At 48.4% G+C, this 19,149-nt stretch overlaps 5 protein-coding genes and 2 non-coding genes across 7 annotated transcripts in view; 3 read left to right on the forward strand and 4 right to left on the reverse strand.

Annotated features, from left to right (window-relative positions):
• Nucleotides 1-186: 186 nt before the first annotated feature.
• On the reverse strand, nucleotides 187-289 carry L228DRAFT_t140. Its single transcript has one exon. It is a non-coding gene; the product is annotated as a tRNA-Ser (tRNA).
• A 247-nt stretch (nucleotides 290-536) lies between these two features.
• On the reverse strand, nucleotides 537-4,280 carry L228DRAFT_286050 (ARM repeat-containing protein). The gene is made up of 8 exons (XM_018336409.1): nucleotides 4,120-4,280; nucleotides 3,864-4,045; nucleotides 3,464-3,805; nucleotides 3,291-3,408; nucleotides 1,495-3,229; nucleotides 1,234-1,418; nucleotides 866-1,146; nucleotides 537-776 (listed from the first exon to the last, which is right to left on the reverse strand). Exons 1-8 carry the CDS (start codon nucleotides 4,183-4,185, stop codon nucleotides 692-694), a joined length of 2,994 nt encoding a protein of 997 aa, XP_018184746.1. The 5' UTR covers nucleotides 4,186-4,280; the 3' UTR covers nucleotides 537-691.
• Nucleotides 4,281-4,712: 432 nt separating this feature from the next.
• On the forward strand, nucleotides 4,713-12,642 carry L228DRAFT_254478 (hypothetical protein; the record flags this gene model as incomplete). The annotated part of the gene is made up of 23 exons (XM_018333833.1): nucleotides 4,713-4,788; nucleotides 4,842-4,901; nucleotides 4,959-5,124; nucleotides 5,173-5,234; nucleotides 5,287-5,511; nucleotides 5,578-5,623; nucleotides 5,674-6,144; nucleotides 6,208-6,945; nucleotides 8,529-8,761; nucleotides 8,929-9,102; nucleotides 9,150-9,351; nucleotides 9,400-9,568; nucleotides 9,619-9,733; nucleotides 9,797-9,855; nucleotides 9,910-10,338; nucleotides 10,388-10,504; nucleotides 10,557-11,003; nucleotides 11,053-11,188; nucleotides 11,240-11,397; nucleotides 11,449-11,556; nucleotides 11,616-11,791; nucleotides 11,849-12,079; nucleotides 12,198-12,642. 23 exons carry the CDS (start codon nucleotides 4,713-4,715, stop codon nucleotides 12,640-12,642), a joined length of 5,043 nt encoding a protein of 1,680 aa, XP_018184747.1.
• On the reverse strand, nucleotides 7,538-7,639 carry L228DRAFT_t139. The gene has a single exon. It is a non-coding gene; the product is annotated as a tRNA-Phe (tRNA).
• A 386-nt stretch (nucleotides 12,643-13,028) lies between the features above and the next one.
• Nucleotides 13,029-14,759, forward strand: L228DRAFT_48176 (2,3-diketo-5-methylthio-1-phosphopentane phosphatase). Its single transcript, XM_018336628.1, has 3 exons — nucleotides 13,029-13,149; nucleotides 13,572-13,612; nucleotides 13,906-14,759. Exons 1-3 carry the CDS (start codon nucleotides 13,110-13,112, stop codon nucleotides 14,665-14,667), a joined length of 843 nt encoding a protein of 280 aa, XP_018184748.1. The 5' UTR covers nucleotides 13,029-13,109; the 3' UTR covers nucleotides 14,668-14,759.
• A 91-nt stretch (nucleotides 14,760-14,850) lies between these two features.
• On the reverse strand, nucleotides 14,851-16,464 carry L228DRAFT_215113 (Flavocytochrome c; the record flags this gene model as incomplete). Its single annotated transcript, XM_018330061.1, has 2 exons — nucleotides 14,851-15,813; nucleotides 15,898-16,464. The coding sequence occupies 2 exons, from the start codon at nucleotides 16,462-16,464 to the stop codon at nucleotides 14,851-14,853; spliced, it is 1,530 nt and encodes a 509-aa protein (XP_018184749.1).
• A 1,568-nt stretch (nucleotides 16,465-18,032) lies between these two features.
• The window catches only part of L228DRAFT_215343 (benomyl/methotrexate resistance protein), a gene marked incomplete at both ends in the record, with an annotated part of 2,493 nt that continues 1,376 nt past the window's right edge, over nucleotides 18,033-19,149 (forward strand). Inside the window, 4 exons of the mRNA XM_018330076.1 lie at nucleotides 18,033-18,580; nucleotides 18,637-18,690; nucleotides 18,756-18,826; nucleotides 18,923-19,134. Coding sequence (XP_018184750.1) covers nucleotides 18,033-18,580; nucleotides 18,637-18,690; nucleotides 18,756-18,826; nucleotides 18,923-19,134 — 885 coding nt within the window. The remainder of the gene's footprint in view (nucleotides 18,581-18,636; nucleotides 18,691-18,755; nucleotides 18,827-18,922; nucleotides 19,135-19,149) is intronic.

Consider the following 19,149-nt stretch of genomic DNA (forward strand, 5'->3'; position numbering starts at 1 on the left):
GTCAACGATCCTTTTCCCCTTCCTCTTTTAAAACATCCAAATAACCTTCTAAGAAAGATGCTAGAAGAACGCTTTTAAAACAAATTGAAGAATTGAAATAATTTTTCCCGTAATAGGTAGCCAAGGAAAAAAAAATAAAGACAACAAAAGAAACAGAGGACAAAATGGGACAAGGAAAAAAAAGGACGTCGCGAACAAGATTCGAACTTGCGAGGCCGAAGCCATCAGATATCCAAACGCTCAAATACGGCATTCAAGTCTGACCCATTAACCACTCTGGCATCGCGACTTAACATGCTATACTCCTTTCGTAAATTGGCTTATGTAGCACACTGCAAGGGTCCGCTTACTGCGACACACTAAATCCGACCGATGCACAACAACACGAACTCGAAGGCAACGCGGGGCACCCACTTACAAATTCACGATATGAATCCTGCCTCTGAACAGTAAATAGTAAAATACAAGACATCAAACGTCTGGTCGCTCTATTTTATAAGTAGTGCATTCGATACAGAGAATGTATTGGAGCTAATGCTATGGAATTTCTAATGGGACATATAAATAAATGGGTATTGCAATGATAGCATGCATGTTGGTCTTGAAAATGACTTTTACGATGCGACCGAGTACGGAAAAGTGAGAAGAGCATGTGAGTCCAGATAATTGATGATGCGAGGGAATGCTAAGCTCATGAAGCATATGCAAAATTGGTCCCGCGACTCGCAATCCAGAGCTCTCTGACGAGTTGATTGGTGTTTCTGCTGCCGCGGAGGCTTTTGTGTTTATGCCAATTAGTGAAATGCTCTGGAATGAGTATTCTTCTGAGAGGAATCTCCCAAGAAGAGAGAAGATATAAACTCACCTCATGACTTTTTGCAGCCATATCCGGCGCTCCTTCTGGTCTACCTTGTCGCTGGGAAAGGCGTCGCCGTACAAGGCGCCTTCCAACCATGTTTTTGCTCGTGGCTGCTTGAAGACAAGTTTCTTTAAGGGTTCAGCAAGGGCATCGAGATCACTGCGCGGAGCACCACCGGCGATGCTCCGTACGAGTGTAACTGCAAGGAGCGGACCCATGTGCGCCATGATATTGTTGATGGACGACTGGAGTGGCTCTGGTTGGTCCGTTTGGGAGACAAAGGCGGCCTACATTTCCGATTGGGCTCAGCGTTAGCGCCATTGAGTTGGATCAGGAAGGGTAAAAGAAAGCTCAATGACGGAAAGCTGACTTACCCAGAAGCTAGCGGCAGAGCGCTTGGGTAGAATATCATCCCCGCGCAGGCAATCTAGTATGAAAGCAAAAAGTCTCTCAAGGCCGTCTTGGACCTCAAGATTGAGGAGAACATTGATATAGCGTGGTATGAACCGCATAATGACATCGACGCAGCTTTGAGCAATCTCGGGTTCATTGGATGGGCCTGAAATATAAAAGATGAGTGATTTGTCTCTCGACATTAATGGGGATAGAAGAGAAAAAGAAAGAGAAGCCTATACCTCCAATGGATTGCACGATCCGGAGAACGTAAAGTAATATAAGTCTTGCTTCATTGTCAATCCTTATGGATTGGTCGGATAAGTGTGTAGTGAGAAGGACACAGGCAGTGGTCAGGACATTTTCCACTCGTGGAGTGAGGTGGTTGCTCTTCAGGATAAATTCGACGGTAACGCTTGGTGGGAAAACGAAAGGACCAGGTGTTGTTTCTTTGAGTCCACTTCTATAGACATTGCATGCTTCTTCTATAATTTCCCCGTCTTGAGATAACGCCCCAGTAATGATATCGACGAGCTTGACGATATGATTTTGGATTTCCTTGCCGGCACCAGCATCCCAAAAGGTCGATTGAGGCGTCTCGGAGTCCAGATCTAATGGTAGATCGTCCGGTGCTTGGAAGAGCTTTCCCATGCTTGAGAGGCATCGGAGAGCTGCGACACCAGAACCTTGAGCCTCTTCGGTCTGCCCGTTTGCCAGAGAGTTCAGGCAACTTTGGACGTCCGCCTCCACAAACTGGAGAAGCCGGGAGGTAGGGGCAGCTTTTGCTTCTTCGGACGGGAGAGCTTGGATGATGGCAGCAATGGCTCCGATGACCTTCTCTTTGGTGGAGATGTCTGCACTCGGCCAAGCCAGAAACCGGCCGTATTGCTCTAAGAAGGTCTCAAGCTCAGACGTAAGAGACTTTCGACATGATGAACAGAGAAGAGATATCGATTTGGATGCTGGAGTCGACAATGCTGGCGAGGAAAGCGTGGTGAAAAGAAAGTTTAGAGCTGAAGGAAGTAGCTCTGTATGGCGTTTACACAAGGAAGAGTAATGCCCGAGCATATTAACGGCGGTTTGTCGTGCTTTTGGGGGGACTGGAATATCGGGATTCGATAATTGAGAGAACATGGACGAGCCCAGAAGCTGCACCAGAACGTCATCCTCTGGCCCTCCATCATCAGAGATACACTCTGCGAGGGCATTCAAGCAGAACAAGGTTGCCTCGAGATTCTCCCAGGCGCCTTCCTCAAGAGAATGACGAGCCAAATGAACCAAGCGCTCAAATACTTCTGCACCTAGAAATGTATATGCTGATTGAAGCAGATCGTTTACATCTCTGCGGAAATCCTGGAACTTCTTTCTGGAGTCCGAATCCCACGTTATCAGGACTTCAGAGGGCGGGAAGCGGACTTTGCCCCAGCACTCCTCGATAGCTTGAATGACATTTTGTCTAGCTGCACCCATCCAAGGTCTGCTCTTTTCTTCCTCGGCAAAAAGTGCAGCGCTCATAGAATCAACAAAATTATTCCAGAACTCTAATGCATCCTCGCAAATCTCGTCCTCGACAATGGGATAGCCTTCGCACTGTAGAAGCCCGTGCAGCATGCCCAGAATATGCCGTGTGCTCTGCTCTTCGGATTTCTTGACCAGATCATCCACTGTTGCATCTCCGAAAGCTAACAAGAATCTGCCAAATTGCAACGATTCAAATTCAAAGTCGCTTTCTCGAAGTCTCTGGAACCTGTTCCCTGCCCATTCGGTACCAAGGAGAGATGATAAGGCGTCCATATCTTCCGGCCGAAAGAAGATGGAAAAGTTTGACAGAGTGTCAATGAACACCTCGATGGTAATGTCGAAGAGATCTTCGTTTAGCAAGCAATGCATTGCGGGTTCGACCAGTGTTCTTATGGTATGTAGCGGTGCAGAGTTGTCTTGGTCAACCCAGGCACGGTGAGCAAAATACAACCACGACTATCAAAGGTTTTAATTAGAGAAGGAAGACTAGGGATGATATAAATGAGCTATTATTTACCTGAAGACACTTGACGCCCTCTTGTTTAAGGGTAATATCAGCAGTTGGAGCAATTGCGTATCCCAGCAATACAACGACATCTTCGATAGAGGGAGTCAAATTTTGATGCAAGGAATGTCTGAAAAGGATGCGTTAACACTCAGAATTGCGGATCTCTGCGGATATATACTCACTGTTGTTGCCCTCCAATATTGACTTTTCCAGCCTCTTCGGCCAAAGTAGAGCTGAACCAAAGAATTGCAACAATTTGCTGCAGGCTTAGTCGTTGCAGCAGCTCGGGCGTCGGTGGGTATTGATCCAGAGCGTCCTCTAAAATAGCATCTCCAGCGCTAATGGAGCAGACAAGGTGCCGCAGGCATCGTGTCCATGAGACGCTGGGCCTCAAAAAGAAAGCTACCAGTGTCGAACACAGCTTTCGCACCACCAAAGCACTCTCGTTCCGTGAGACCAAGCGTACAAGCCATGAGATCAGTCTAGCGAGCAATGGCTGCACATCATGCTCGCTCAGAGAGTCCCTTGAAGCAACAAATCGTCAGAATTGGCTGATCGGGGATAATTCATCAAACAACGTACCAATCTGCATTCAATTTGACCGTAAACGTCAGAGCGCCAAAAAATCTGACTTTTTCATCATTACTCTCGAGTAGCTTGTCGGCAAGTATCCAACCCTCGGGTGAGCGTTGCAGTTTTTGCAGGGTCTCTTGGATCTGCACAATCAAGGCGGGACTCCCTGGCAGATAGAGCCTTTTCACCAGCTATATGATACACGAACACTCAGCAACCTTTTCACCTTTAAGTGAGGGAACGTGTAATTTTAGATGCAGCTTACCTCTTCAACCTCTAGCATTGAAGTCGGCGTCTGCACCATTTCTTGTGAAAATTCATCCGTCGCCATTTCAACGGACTTTTTATTGGAGAAGGCACTCTTGAATAAAATTATTAGAAATTGTGCACGCAGGTTTGGCGGGGTGCTCGTGTGCAAAATGCCTGCCGAATGCCGCTTTCACACCCCGCGCAGCTAGAGTCAGGGTGAGTAGCTAGATGAAAAGGTCCACAGTAAATAATTATGATAAAGAAGAAGAAGAAAATTATTATGATGATGACAGCCCGCTCAATAGAGCTCAATTACAGTACTTGTGTGTAGTTACATGAGAAAAGTGCCCGGGGGAAATAAAGTCATCGGAAATCGCCCACCTCGTCTATGTAGGATCGGCCTGCTGTCATCACCACCACTTCCATTTCCCCCTTCATTGTCGCATTGCTATGAGCAGCGGCTTCGTTGACTTGTAGATGCAAGCCTTTCGATCGCTTTGCCGGAGTCAATTTCAATCTCTCAATCTATTGCGCTGGACGAGTACTCCAGCGAAACAGTCCTTGGCCAGAACATTCTCCGCCAGTGTGCCCGCTCGCGTGACTGTAGACATGGAGCAGGTCAACACCAGCCAACGCCTCGCACATTTGCGAGAGCTGATGAAGAAGAATGATGTTGATATCTACAGTACGAAGAAAGCTTGACTATCACTCGTTGCGCAACTCTAACTTTGCTGCTAGTCGTTCCCTCAGAGGACAGTCATCAGTCCGAATACATAGCTCCCTGCGATGCCCGAAGAGGTGGGTACCTTGATCTTCCATTTCACTATCATTATTCTGATTTTTCACAACCTGCAGAGTTCATATCCGGCTTCACTGGTTCGGCAGGATGTGCCGTCGTCACCCTTGAACGTGCCTCGCTAGCTACGGACGGTCGATACTTCAATCAGGCGGAGAAGCAACTGGACGATAACTGGGAGTTGCTGAAACAAGGGTTGACAGATGTTCCCACTTGGCAGGAATGGTATGCATAATAATGTAAATCTCAAGTCAATCTGGCTGAAACTAATAGGACGGCCGATCAATCTGCCGGTGGAAAGACTGTGGGCGTGGATCCGACCGTCATCACTGCGCGTTAGTCCTATATCTGGCTCTCGAAATGAAAAGGTACGCTGACGCAATATAGCCGACGCAAGGAAACTCTCTGAGAAGATCAAGAAGAAGGGCGGAAAAGATTTGGTTGGGATCAAACATAACCTGGTCGACCAGGTCTGGGGAGAGGATCGTCCAGCGCGGCCGAATGAGCCTGTCCGTGTCCTTGGTCTAGAATTTGCTGGCAAGCCATTCCAAGAGAAACTGGGGGAGCTTAGGAAGGAACTGGACAAGAAGAAGAGTGCTGGCTTCATAGTCTGTAAGTCTCGACATTGACAGCGATCTCACCAGACACGGTCCATGGCTGACATTCGTACGATTGAAGCAATGTTGGATGAGATTGCGTGGTTCTACAACTTGCGTGGCAGCGAGTAGGTTGTTCCTAATTGCACGAGAACGTTCGTGGGCTAAAAAGTAGCAGTATCCCTTATAATCCCGTCTTCTTCTCCTACGCTCTCGTGACTCCCACAAGCGCAACTCTTTACATCGATTCCAGCAAGATCGACGACACAGTCAGGTCAACACTTGGCGATCAGGTCGAGATCCGGCCATATGAAGACATCTTCAAGGATGCTGAAGCCTTGGGTCAAACGATCGACCCCAAGTCCTCTGATGAATCCGTTTCTGAACGTAAATTTATGGTCGCGTCTAGAACGTCATGGGCATTAATTGAGGCGCTGGGTGGCGCGGATAAAGTGCAGGAGGTCCGAAGTCCGATCACTGATGCCAAAGCTATCAAGAACGAGACGGAGCTGAACGGCATGAGAGCATGTCACATTCGAGATGGTGCCGCTCTTACTGAATATTTCGCATGGCTTGAAGAGCAACTTGTGGTCAAGGGCGCAAAGCTTGACGAAGTTCAAGCTGCTGACAAGCTCGAAGCAATTCGATCGTACATTGCCCCAGTATCTCTTATCGTGCAAAGAAGCTCTTGATCTAACGATTTTGCTTACAGAAAACACCACAACTTTGTCGGCCTCTCTTTCGACACTATTTCCTCTACCGGTCCTAATGCCGCAGTCATCCACTACTCTCCCGAGCGAGGCAATTGCGACATCATAGATCCTAAGGCTATTTACCTCTGCGACTCGGGCGCCCAGTATCTCGACGGCACTACCGACACCACTCGAACCCTGCACTTTGGCGAGCCTACCGAGATGGAGCGAAAGGCCTACACGCTTGTCTTGAAGGGTAATATTGCTCTTGACCGAGCTGTTTTCCCTAAGGGTACTACGGGCTTTGCCCTAGACACCCTTGCCCGCCAGTTCCTTTGGGAAGAGGGTTTGGACTACCGTCATGGCACTGGCCACGGCGTTGGTTCCTACCTGAACGTTCACGAGGGCCCCATTGGCATTGGCACTCGTGTGCAGTACTCGGAAGTCTCAATCTCTGCTGGCAACGTCATCTCTGACGAGCCCGGTTACTATGAGGATGGCAAGTTTGGCGTTCGCATTGAGAACGTCGTTGCCGTCCGTGAAGCCTCTACCGAGCACCAATTCGGAGACAAGCCTTACCTTTGCTTTGAGACTATGACAATGGTTCCCATGTGCCGAAAGCTAATTGATGTTAGCCTCCTCACGGATGTGGAGAAAAGCTGGCTGAACTTTTATCATGCTGCGGTGTATGAAAAGACCAAGGGATTTTTTGAGGGAGACGAGCGGACCTTGGCCTGGCTCGAGCGCGAGACCCAGCCGTTTGAGACTGCGACTGCCACAAGCGATGCTAGCTGGGTGGATGTTGGCAAGGAGGCACATTAATGGTAAGGGTGAAGATTTAGGAGAACAGATGCATTAGTTTGCAAAGCGCTTGGATCAATGATAGAGAACCCGGACGCACCTGCAAATTCGTTCAACAGGACAGGTAGCTCGGATCCGTCTCCGTCCCGATATACCCGATTCCTTGGTTCCAACCGTTATGTTGTCTTGTGTTGCGTTTTGTTGGCATTGCATGTTTAGCATAGCATGGGACTTGGTTATTTTGGGCACGGAATGGCACGGATTGCGGGATTTTTTTCGTTTGGATGTTTGGTTTTTTTTTATTCTTGTTTTCTTCGGCTTGCTTTTATTTATTTTATACCTAACGAAATTCAACGAAATTTTCCAATTTAATGTGATTCCAAGTAGAATTCAATCTAGATGCATCTTGCTCACAACAAAAATTATATCTTTACCAATCAAAATTCAAAAGGATGGACACAGCGAAAGATATTTAACATCTTGTTAGTCATGCAGACAAGCTTGAGAATAAAAATAAATCGAAGGATAAAAATGACAAAAAAGATAACATGTCGTCTCTGTGGATCGAACACAGTACCTCCAGATTAGCTTGTATGCTAGGCGGCTGAAGTTGACTTCAGTCTGGCGCTCTCCCAATTGAGCTAAGACGACTTTGCTTATTCATCGCAACGCTATTGAAGTACAAGTAATGTGCCAATCAGTTGCATCTTTTAATAGTGTCAGCTTACAGAGTACAAAAGTCCAGCTTTGTTCCACCACCGTACCCAAGCTGAGACCCTCAATTTCAGTCTTAGATGAATAGCAAGCCCATCACAGGATCGAATTAGTTCAGACGGAGTATCAATAGCTTGGGCACTCGTAAAGACTGTATCTTACCCCCTGTATTCTGACGTATGCTCCTTGGCCCTCGTCTCGCTCGTCCGTATGCACGGACACGGGGATCGCCGTGCAGCTCGGGCCAGCTTCCCAGAGCTCCTTTGACCATTTGAATCTCAGACAATTGCGTAAATATCCGTTGATAGTTCTTTATCGACTTTTCCGTGGCCATGACAAGGTTTTAGACATGCTTGCGACTTCATCTGAGGTCTTTTGTTGTAAATCTGGCGCCTAAAAAGCCGTAAACTGAATGCAAAAGCGTTGCGTTGTGGTAAATTGCACTGTACATACTTGGAGCTACCATGTCTATGTCCCCTGGGCCGGAATCCCTGCGTGTCGAAGGCGGCATTAATGCGACAAGAGCACGCAGCAGATCCCCAAACGGACCATACGACCAACGAAGACCGAGATCTCCTTACCAAGGAGGACCACTGCAGAGTCCGCGCCCAAGATCACCATTTGGAGAACCAACCCAAATTCAACGGCCGAAATCACCCTACCGACAGCCCACTTACGACCAACGGCCCCGATCTCCATATAGAGAACCAACTCACGCTCAGAGACCCCGGTCCCCGTACGGAGAGCCCGGCCTTGATCAACGGTCTCGTTCACCGTATGGAGAACCACTAAAGCCAGCGTCACGGGACCCAAATCGCTCGCGCAGCCGTGAACGCAGGCCGGGAGGCTACGGTGGCTTGGGCGACGAAAGCGCTGCTGAACTGCTGCCTCTGTCAGGAGCGCGCTCGCCGCATTTGGAACCCACGGCAGCACTTTCGCCTATGGATCGGCCGGGGAGTAGCCGTGGTGGCTGGAACGAGTATCGGAATAATGGCCAGACAAACGGAGTAAATGGGACAGGTGCATATGGTGACGGGCCTGGGAGTAGGCAGATTGAAGGTTAGCATACATCGTGACTTTCAAGTCTTTATAAGAAGGAAATGCTGGAATTGAGTTGTCAGCGAGTGTTCAGACAATGTTCGCTGGGCGCATAGACTCAAATTGCTTTCTGGAGAGCCTTGGAGCGGAAATGAATATCAAGCAGAATAGGCTGACGTAGGGCCCAGATGTACTACAACAAATTCAGCGCGACTGGAACTTCATGACAAAAGATGATTGCTTGCCGGTGCAGGTGGCGCTTCAGCTGCTTGACACGAGCTCCTTAGGGCGTGCGCATCAATATGACAATTTTCAGCTCACACATCAACAACTACAGAGTGCGCTAAAGGCAATTGTCAATGGTAGGTGGGATGATCAGCAAGACAGGGTATTGGCTGACGAGGTCTAGACCATCACCAGGGATTCAATAGTTCTATAGGAACCTTTCATAAGATCCAATCTAGTATACAGGCGTCACAGGGACGGATACGAACGTTGAGAGATTCATTGGTACAAGCAAAGACAAATCTCTCCTCAAGCAAGCCGGAGCTCAAGGATCTGGCAACTTCGTCTCAGAAATATGAGGAAATGCTGCAAGTGTTAGGGCGGATGTAAGTCGGAAGACATTAAGAACTATGGAGGATGCTAATTCTTAACAGAGAGCAGTTACAGCTGGTCCCAGAGAAACTGGAAGCTCGCATCTCGGAGAAGCGCTTTCTTGCTGCAGTGGACGTTCTTCAAGATGGCCTCCGTTTGATCCGCCGTACGGAGATGGAGAATATCAGGGCATTATCAGATTTGAAGGTCTATCTAAATAATCAACATACAGTATGGGTTGTGTCGAGCCCGCTTTGTGCGAAGAACGCTAATATTTTTAGTCTCTCACCGATATATTAGTTGAAGAGCTACATAACCATCTATATCTTAAATCACCTTATTGTCAAGACCGGTGGAGAATTTATGCAGAACACCAGGGAAAGACTACAGGAGATGGTATGTCGTCAGGGATAGGCGACCTCCTGGGATACTGCTTGAGAAAGCGCTAACGATATCCAGACCCAAGAAATACGAGGCCAGTCTATGTTTTCCTCGATGCGGCAGATATTCTGAAGCCTGTAAGAGGGATCGCTGCTTGGGCTTAAAATGGCTTTGATTCTGACTACAAACAGATGACTGAGGATGCATCCCGTAACCCCGAGGCTGACACGTTCTATTATATTCACATGATCGTCGATTCTCTGAACCGAATGGGTCGCCTGGATGTTGCCATAGACCGCATCAGTCAGAGACTTCCAGTTGAGTTATTCAAGGTTGTTGACAAAACAAACAAGGAAGTTGATCAGAGACATCCAAGCACACTTCGTGGGCATGCAGAAAATGACCAGGCCAGGCTCGAGGTTGTAACCAGCAAGAACGACGTAAGGGCTACAATCATGAATGATTTCCTGTCAACTCTTTACGCCAAGTTTGAGGCCATTGCCGAGGGTCATCGTGCTGTCCACCATGTTGTCAGTGGTATTGTTTCGCGTGAAGGGATCGCCAAGCCGGACCATCTGATGAGTAGTTTCAAGGAATTGTGGAAACTGTATCAAAGCGAGGTGTGTTATATCCTGATAACTTATGCCGGCCGGAAGCTGATGTTTATAGATGCGTTCAATCCTCCATGATTACCTTGCCACAGACAGTGATGTGTCTTACTCTGCTGGTGCAGCACCTCTTGGTGGCATAAGATATCCGCATAGAATTCAGCGTGACCGATCAAAGGTAGGTATTAAGGCGTTATTATGGGGAATTATTTGCTAACAGTGGACTATAGCGGATGTTTAAGCTCTCTGATATGGACAACCAGTCCACGCAACTGACAACAGAGCAAGAGGATCTAGAGCAGATTCTGAAATCCTCTGTGCCTGGACTTGTGTCAGATTCCCGACGACCAGCTGGCGCAAGTAGTAACGAGGCGAATGGACAACACGAAGGAGGAGCTACCGGGCACAAACTTCTAATTGAACCCAGTGTCTTCAATATGGGAATCCTTCTTCCTCCGTCTCTTGCATTTCTCCAGCGGCTCAAGGACGTTGTTCCTCCTGACTCTGACATTGTCCTGAGTACTCTGACTTCTTTCCTTGACGATTTCCTCGTAAATGTATTCCATCCTCAGCTCGACGAAAGCTTGATGGATCTGTGCACTCGCACTTTTATCGAGCTTGATGCTTTCCAACAAGATCCCGGATGGGCAAACCATGCCAAATCTCCCATTCTCAAGGTAAGCTTTTTTCTCATGGGTAATTCGATCTATTGCTGATCTCTGTTAGGGAACAACGGCATTCTTCAATCTCATCAGTGCATTCTGCAAGATGCTGGATAATATACCCCACGATCAGGCCTTTACTCAACTCATCATTACCCAGATGGTGACTTATTACGACAAGTGCTGCGGCTGGTACAAAGGTGAGTGACTGCGTTTTGTAATATACATGGTACTGTGGTTGACGTTGGTAGCGTTGGTTACAAAGTCCCCTTCCCAATTACAGGAAGGCAGCTCGCGATTACGCGCCGCCGCGGCGATTACGGAACCCGGAGAACTCAGGGACATACTCACAAGGTTGTGGGATACTGTTGACGGTGATGAGAGTAGGAAGGAGGAGCTTATACAAAAGGTCTGCTTGAATCCTTAAGCGTAAGATTTATCATCATGCTGACAGATTTAGGAAATCGAGGATCTGCTCAGACGAAACAAGGATGCGCCTTTGGATGCAGTAGATATTATAGGAGATAACAAGACTATTGGATATCTCTGCATGCTGTATACTAGCATGGTCAGTCGCCATGAGTGATCAATACGTGATGAGAGAGAGCAGTACTGACAGAGAAATAGGAGTGGCTCGCAGCCAGAGTTGGTCGCCTCCGGCATATCAGTGACCGCTCCAACGATTCAACACGCAGAGAGCCCGGAAAGCCGGGCCGTCCACGGCGCTGGACTCTACTTAATTCGCCACGGCCACAGGGCGATGAAACGAAGACTTACCTCCCAATGACTCAAGAGAGCGCTGTGTATGTCAATTGTGCCCTTATCTGTTGATATATGAAAACATGCTTATAATAGTTCAGAACATTCGACGGCGTGGTCAACTCCTACAGAGAATTAGCCACTACGGCGCTATTCACACTCCATCTTGAAATCCGATGCCAAGCGATACAGAAACTCTCACAAGTGTTCCAAAATACGCATAAGCTCGAACAAGCGGTCAACGAGGCAGACCCGACGATAATAGCCCTCAACTCAAACCTGGTTACATTTGATGAGACAATTTCAACCTACGTCGGGAAACGAGAACATCAGTAAGCTTCCAAATCTTATAGACCCTTTTCTGCTTTTGCGATACATATTTACATGCTATCTTTCCCCTATGTCCTTTTCGTGCGTCGAACCCTCTCGATTAATCGATATTCTTTACAGATTCATAACCAATTCTCTCGGTCGACTGCTCGATACCCTACTCATCCACAGCCCTACTCGCATTCCCGTGATGAACATGCATGGCTGTGAGCGGATGCAGCTCAACATTCTCGTCCTGCAGCAGAATCTCAAAAACATTGAAACCGAAGACGATGTTAGTCTGGCACGTAGCTCGCGCTTTTTCGACCTCTTTGTCGATGGTCCCGACGCAATCGTCGAGCGCGCGAGGAAGGCATCTGCATCTGCTAGCTCTAAGGGTCCAAATAAAGACCAAAATCAAGAGCAGAATCCAGGCCTCGAGTTCACGTATGATGAACTCAAAGCCTTGGTGGAACTTTGCTACTCTGAAGGTCTCACATCTGAGCGCAGAGAGGCAAGCATGCAGGCAAAGAGGAAGCTGAATGACTGTTTACTTGGCCTGAGTGAACATTTGTGGCAGACTTGAAGCATGGTATAATCTTGTTAAATTTATTTTTGTACGCCTAACTCAAGTTAGTCGTACGAGTTGTAGCTGTATACCAATATATCCGTCATCTTAAATATTAATGGGCACTTCATTTATACAACGAGCTTGACGTTCATGTGTTTGGATTTTGCTGTAAAGCAGCCGGTGGCGGCGAGTGTTAGTGGCGGTGGTGCTCGCCCTCGCCCGCATTCTTCTCACCGCCCCACTCCATCAGCCAATGACAGCACGTACACAGCGGCAATATATTTCCCTCGCTCTCCAACACCGTAAATGTCCGATTTGACTCCCTAAGTTATAAGCTTCTCTCCACCCATTCGATTTTCACTTACATCTTTAATCTATATATCTTTCCGATCATCTTACTCTTTCACTGAATTACATCAGATACATCGACACCTTAAAACTTTATCACAGGCCCGGCATACATCTAAATTAATAAGCTCAGAATGGCGGGGCAGAAAATAAAAGCGGTTGTGCTGGATATTGGTGAGTAGTTAACCCCAAGCTTCTCTTTTCCTACTTTCACAGATTAGCTCTATTCAAGAAATTTGCTTTGATTTGTTTCATTTCTATACATATTATGGCCGATGCACTTGTCGCGTATTTTGTTATTTTTATCTTATTTTTATTTTACCCCTTCCGCCTTTTCCTTCGGTCTACGGATTTCTTTTGGCTTGATTTGATCCTGCAAATGTTCAGTATACTCTCTTTTGGTTGTTTTCTGTCTAATTATTTCTCGCATTCTATTTTGTGACAAAACTCAATTCGAATTGAGGTTAAATGTTCTTATTTTTGGTTTGCGTTTCTTTATCAATCCTTTTCGCCACCAACCAAGCGTGCATTTCTCCAGCACCACATACAACCCGACAAATCTGTATCGGGCAGAATATAACTAACATCAATCACAGAGGGCACCGTCTGTCCCATTTCTTTCGTCAAGGATGTTCTTGTACGTTTTTTCATGTCCTCTCCTCTCCTCTCCTCTCCTCTCCTTCCCTTTCCATTCCTCTCCTTTCCTCTTCACTTCTCTCCTATTTAACTCCTCCTTCAACCTTCCTCCTGTCACCCCTCCCCCAACTCCCCTCCCGACGCTTTTCCAATCCAATCCAATCCAATCCAGCAATACTCTACATCCTTTTCCCAACCTTCCCAATCTTCCCACCCCACTCCCACGATCCACCATGAATTAATCCCTTACCCCCACCCTCCCCTTAAGACCACTCTACTAACACTACCACACAGTTCCCCTACTCTCTGCACGCTCTCCCCTCTGTGCTCTCCACTCAATGGGATTCTCCATCTTTCGCTCCCTTCCGGGACGCATTCCCCGCCGAAGCACGCACCTCTCCCGCCGCATTCGAGGCACACGTGCACGATCTTACCGCCAAGGACGTCAAGATTGCGTACCTCAAGGGCCTGCAAGGGTATTTGTACCAGCACGGGTACGCGACAGGGGCCTTGAAGACGCCGTTTTTCAGGGACGTGGCGCCGAGTATTAAGCGCTGGAAGGAAGATTCAAGGGGACTGATGGTGGGGATTTATTCTTCAGGGTCGATTTCTGCGCAGAAGTTGCTGTTTAGGTATGCGGCTTTGGATACGGCAGCGAGTGCGACTACGAATGCCGCGTCTTCGTCGGCCTCAAAAGGAGCTTTGACGGAGTCAAAGGGTGCTGAGAACGAGGAAGAAAATGAGGCTGAGGAGAAAAAAGGGACTGAGACCGAGGACCTTACGCCGCTGCTGTCGGCATACTACGACACGACGACGGCAGGATACAAGGCCGAGTCGTCAAGCTATACGTACATCTCGCGCGACCTGGACCTGGCGCCCGAGGAGATTTTGTTTCTGAGCGATAGCGTCAAGGAAGTAGTTGCGGCAAGAGCGGCTGGGTTGAGAGCGAAGGTTGTCGTGAGAGAGGGGAACCCGGTGCTGAGTGATGAGGAAATGGAGCAAGCGGTGGAGAATGGAGAGGAGATTGTTACGAGTTTGGAGGATGTGGATGTTTAGATGTTAGATGGTGAGATGTGGAGTCTCGAAGGAGGTTTTGAGTGGTTGTATGATTTTATCTTAGAACGAGAGGGTAAATAGCTATAGACTGAAGAAGAAAAGATCATAACGGAAACAATGCAGTGCAGCCAAGGACTTTTCAATGTCTTCTCAGCAGAGCGGTAAATAAAATGATAAGCAGTATTATACCCTCAACTCCTTATGCTCTTGCCGTCTCTCCAGGAGACTCTCTGCAGCCTGATCACCTGCTATTCTTCCAAACACGACACACTCGAGCAACGACGATCCACCGAGGCGATTATCTCCATGGATCCCACCGGTGACTTCGCCTGCCGCCCAGACATTCTTGATCGGCGTGCTGTCTGGTCGTAGTACTTGGGCGTTCTCATCGATAAGTACTCCGCCCATAGTGAAATGGACCACGGGCGTCACGCGACCCACATAGATGGTCGTTTCGGGGGTAATTGTAGCTGGATCAGTCAGGCGCCAATGACCAAATGTTTTACGGTGGAAGCGGGCGTCCTTTTGAGTAGACACTGTGGCGGCATAAGACTTGAGGGTCTCGAGAAGCGCAGATTCCGACGGAGGCCCGGCTGGGTCGTTTAGCTGTTGTGCCAGTGATCCAACTGTCGTCTTCTTCATGAGGCCCTTCCAGAGATAGAAATCGATATGTGATGGTGCGGCTTCGTAGGTGCCTTGGTCGAGAATAAGCAGGACGTCCCATTGCTTGGGTACTTTAGTCTCAGGAGAGTTATCAAAAGAAGTGCGCGGAGCTAGTTTAGTAATGACGTTGGTGATATATTCTCTCGTTTCCATCTCGTTGACAAAGCGCTGCCCCGTGTCGCCACGGACGAGAATGCCGCCTTCGCCGCGAAGAAGCTCTGCGGCGAGAAACTTGAGCGGACTCGTCGGGCTCGATGTATCCACGAATCCTGTCGGGTGGACTTGCACGAGGTCCATGTCGAGTAGTTGCGCTCCTACGGCAGATAACAACTTCTGCGACCCTTCGCGCGGGTCGTTTGTTGATGGATACCCTGCCAGGTCTGGCCGATACTGGGCCAGCATGCCTTTGGCGTCGCCCGCGAAGCCGCCGCTGGCGAAAATAACAGGACCGTGAAGGATTTGCGTTTGTGTCCCTTTCTGCCCCTCCTGCTCCGCTTGCGTAGCCTTGCCGGCTGCCTGCTCTTGCTGTTGTTCTGGTTGCTCGCATGCATATTCTACTCCCTCGACGGCATTGTTCGACGACGAATGGAGAACTCTTGTTACGTGACATCCCGTTTGTAAATGGAACAGCGGACTCGCTTTGAGCGAATTAAGCAGCGTAGTGACAATTGCTGCGCCCGGCGGCAGTTTTCCCGCTCCTCGGTGCGTACGTGGAACGCTGTGTCCGCCTAGTTGCGCGACCCGGCTGAGATCAATCCCCTTTTCGTCCACGAGCCACTCAATCGCGCCTGCGGAGGCGTTGGTCAGCGTGGATATGAGGCGGCGTCGGTGGTCGGTCAGCGATGCTGTCGCGTTGAGCGCTGCGCCCGCGGATCGTATAGTGTCATCGTAGAACAATGTGTCGTGGATCGGCTGGAAGCGTGTCGGCGCCCCGTTGATTCCAGACGAGGCTTTGATGGAGTTTCCACCAGGCTTGGACGCCCGCTCGAGGAGATACACGGGCACGTTGCGGCTGATGAGCTGCGATGCGGCGGAGAGACCAGCAAGCCCAGAGCCCACGACGATAGCGGCGGCGGGGGTCGATGCACTGGCGGAAGAAGAGCCGCTGGCAAGCTTGCTTGTTATTGTAGACATGATGCCGTTGATATTATGAGAGTTATGGTGGAAGAGGGACGGCAGGATGAATATGAGAGCGGCGATGCTGACTAGGTATATGAGGCCGCGACGAATCATGGCTTGCAGCAGACTGGGGCCATTGAGGGTTGTATGTTGCGGATGAAGAGACTAATATGGCCTTTTGAGGCCCCATGGTGTCGTGGTTCTGCATGTTGTATGTCGTGGTTGTTGGAGATCAGGCGTGGGAAAGGTGATTTTGGAATCAGGTGATTGTGGCTTTCGGTATGCGTTTGACAGCCACTGGTATGCTGTCGATGTCTCTCACATACTTAGGAGCTTAACGTCCCTTCAGTGGACTGGAGACAGTACGGAGTGATGTATGATCACTAGAAGAGTTTCAGAGCGACGATGGTAAGAGTTGCTGTTGTTGTTTTTGTTGTTGGTATTGTCGGAGTATGACGTTGACTTGGTATCAGGATAAGCAACGTCAAGTCAACAAATAGGATTCATTAGATCAACAATCTCAACCGGGATCAATTGACATTTTCATAAATATGTTCTGATTGGATCGGAAATATCAAGATTATCTCCTTCTTTACAAATATCACCGTCCATGTTGACACTTTTAACGATATTCTTCCGTCTCACATCATCACATGAATCATGCGTGCCCATAACGAATGAGATTTAAACTTCAGCGCATTTGCTGACCAAAGCGCGGAAAGGGCTACCATGGTGCGAATCAGCCTTAGACTGTCGCCATCTCCTAGAAGAGTTTAACAACAGGGACTTGCTTATCAACGATGTGACTCTTATACTTCGATACGCAGCCCCTACTGCGGAATAGTCAGTCAGCTATAGGATTCATTTACTCCGACTCAAGAATGGGCTCTTCGTTAACTTTCTCTGCGCGCGGGGTGAAGAGTAATCATCTTCTCTTTTCTTCCGCAAATTTCAGCCCTGCAACCTAAACGACTGAAAACTCCGCTAAATTCCATAGAAGTTGACTAAACCGAGAAATTGCAAACTCCTCCCATTCTTGGCATAAGACGGGAGGCGGATTAATCAATGACGATGATTTCCGAGTCCTTGAGAAATCTCACATGCGTTTCAGGCTGAACCCAGCGTGCCTTTAGTGAAAAACGTTATTAGTATCGGAACCAGTTATCTCTTCCTATGGGGAAGAAGCTCGATAATGGTTTCTGACAAAGCTACTGCATCCACGCATGGTGCTTGGTAAGGCCTACGATGCTAAGAAACTTTTTCTGCTGACTTGAGCTGTCTTGGTCCTGTTTGTGTTTTCCAAAAAAAAGTATATATTCTTATGACTTCCGTGCCTTGTCACGTCATTTCATTTGCAAACTTCAGCTCTGTTTTTCTCACGTCCTTGCACTAGAAACTGATGGTACTCTTTTGAACCTCTCGAATTGTTTCATACTATTTCCTTGCAAAGATCTATACTCCATTGTTTCTCCTACTCTATATTTTAATTATTCAAAACTTGGCCAAATTTGCTCAATTCTCTACTCCGATCTCTCAATTGAAGCTTCCCCCGCTCCCCTGACGTGCCCATTGTGCAAGGCACAATGACGGACCTCTTCCGCGATACGGCCCTGGGCCAACTAATCCGCTGGGTTTCTGGGAAGAAAGTGCTGCTTTACCCCGAAGAAAAGCCTGACTTTCAATGCCCAAACTGCTACTCGCACCCAGACACATCCACAGATGCTCCTGCTAGCCGGGTATCATCCCATGCATCGCGGCCCAGAACACCAGCATCTGCGCATGCGCGGGACGAGCCGCTTCCAGATATTGAAACAGCACTAGAAGGCCGCACTCCCTCCGAGGATGAGTTGACGCTGGAAAAGACGCACACGGATATGATTGAGCATGTGGGTTCTGGACAGTCCGAGCTCTCCCGCATCGTCAGCCGTCCGAATTTCTCGTCTGTCAAAAGCCACGACGATCTCGAAAGAACATTCAGTCAAGCCGCTCTGGAAAAAGGCCCGAGTCGACCAATTGCGCCATCCAAACTTGATGACGGTACGATCCTAGTGGACTGGTACACGACTGATGATCCGGCCAATCCGCAGAACTGGTCCGCTTGGAAAAAAGGATTTGTCTCGTTTCAGATATGGTAAGTGTCCAGGTCAAGACCAGCTTTGAATAGAAGCGCTAATTCCTGGGATATAGTGTGTATACAATGGCTGTATATATGGCTTCGGCCATTTACACGCCCAGTATTCCGTAGGTGTCTCCTTTTACCCAATTTCACTTTCCTTGGGATTCTGTAAACTGACACTTCGTTACAGTGGCGTAGTGCAGCGATTTGGCGTATCAGAAACCGCAGCATCTCTAGGTCTAGCACTATACGTCCTGGCATGTAAGCATTTCTCCCTTTTTTCCCCCTTTGCCATGGCAGCATTATCTGCTATTTCCCCTCTTCCCCAGAATATTTCAACCTGACTAGTTCGTGCAGATGGCATTGGCCCACTACTCTTCTCGCCCATCAGCGAGATCCCCGTTGTCGGGCGTAACCCGCCATATATCGCTACCTTTTGTCTGTTTGTCGTGCTGAGCGTACCAACCGCTCTGGTCGACAATTTTGCAGGACTACTCGTTTTGCGATTCTTGATGGGTTTCTTTGGCTCGCCATGTCTAGCCACCGGCGGTGCTTCCATGCAGGATATGGTGCGTTTCCTTCCT

The sequence above is a fragment of the Xylona heveae genome, assembly GCF_001619985.1.
Source record: "Xylona heveae TC161 unplaced genomic scaffold L228scaffold_14, whole genome shotgun sequence".
NCBI classification, from domain to species: Eukaryota; Fungi; Ascomycota; class Xylonomycetes; order Xylonales; family Xylonaceae; genus Xylona; species Xylona heveae.

Coding starts and splice junctions, on each gene's coding strand:
- L228DRAFT_286050 (XM_018336409.1), bottom strand. CDS start 4,185: ATGGCGACGGATGAATTTTCACAAGAAATGGTGCAGACGCCGACTTCA. Junction 3,806..3,863: donor GTCAAATTGAATGCAGATTG/GTACGTTGTTTG, acceptor TGTTGCTTCAAG/GGACTCTCTGAGCGAGCATG. Junction 3,230..3,290: donor AGGGCGTCAAGTGTCTTCAG/GTAAATAATAGC, acceptor AACCTTTGATAG/TCGTGGTTGTATTTTGCTCA.
- L228DRAFT_48176 (XM_018336628.1), top strand. CDS start 13,110: ATGGCGGGGCAGAAAATAAAAGCGGTTGTGCTGGATATTG. Junction 13,150..13,571: donor AGCGGTTGTGCTGGATATTG/GTGAGTAGTTAA, acceptor CATCAATCACAG/AGGGCACCGTCTGTCCCATT. Junction 13,613..13,905: donor CTTTCGTCAAGGATGTTCTT/GTACGTTTTTTC, acceptor ACTACCACACAG/TTCCCCTACTCTCTGCACGC.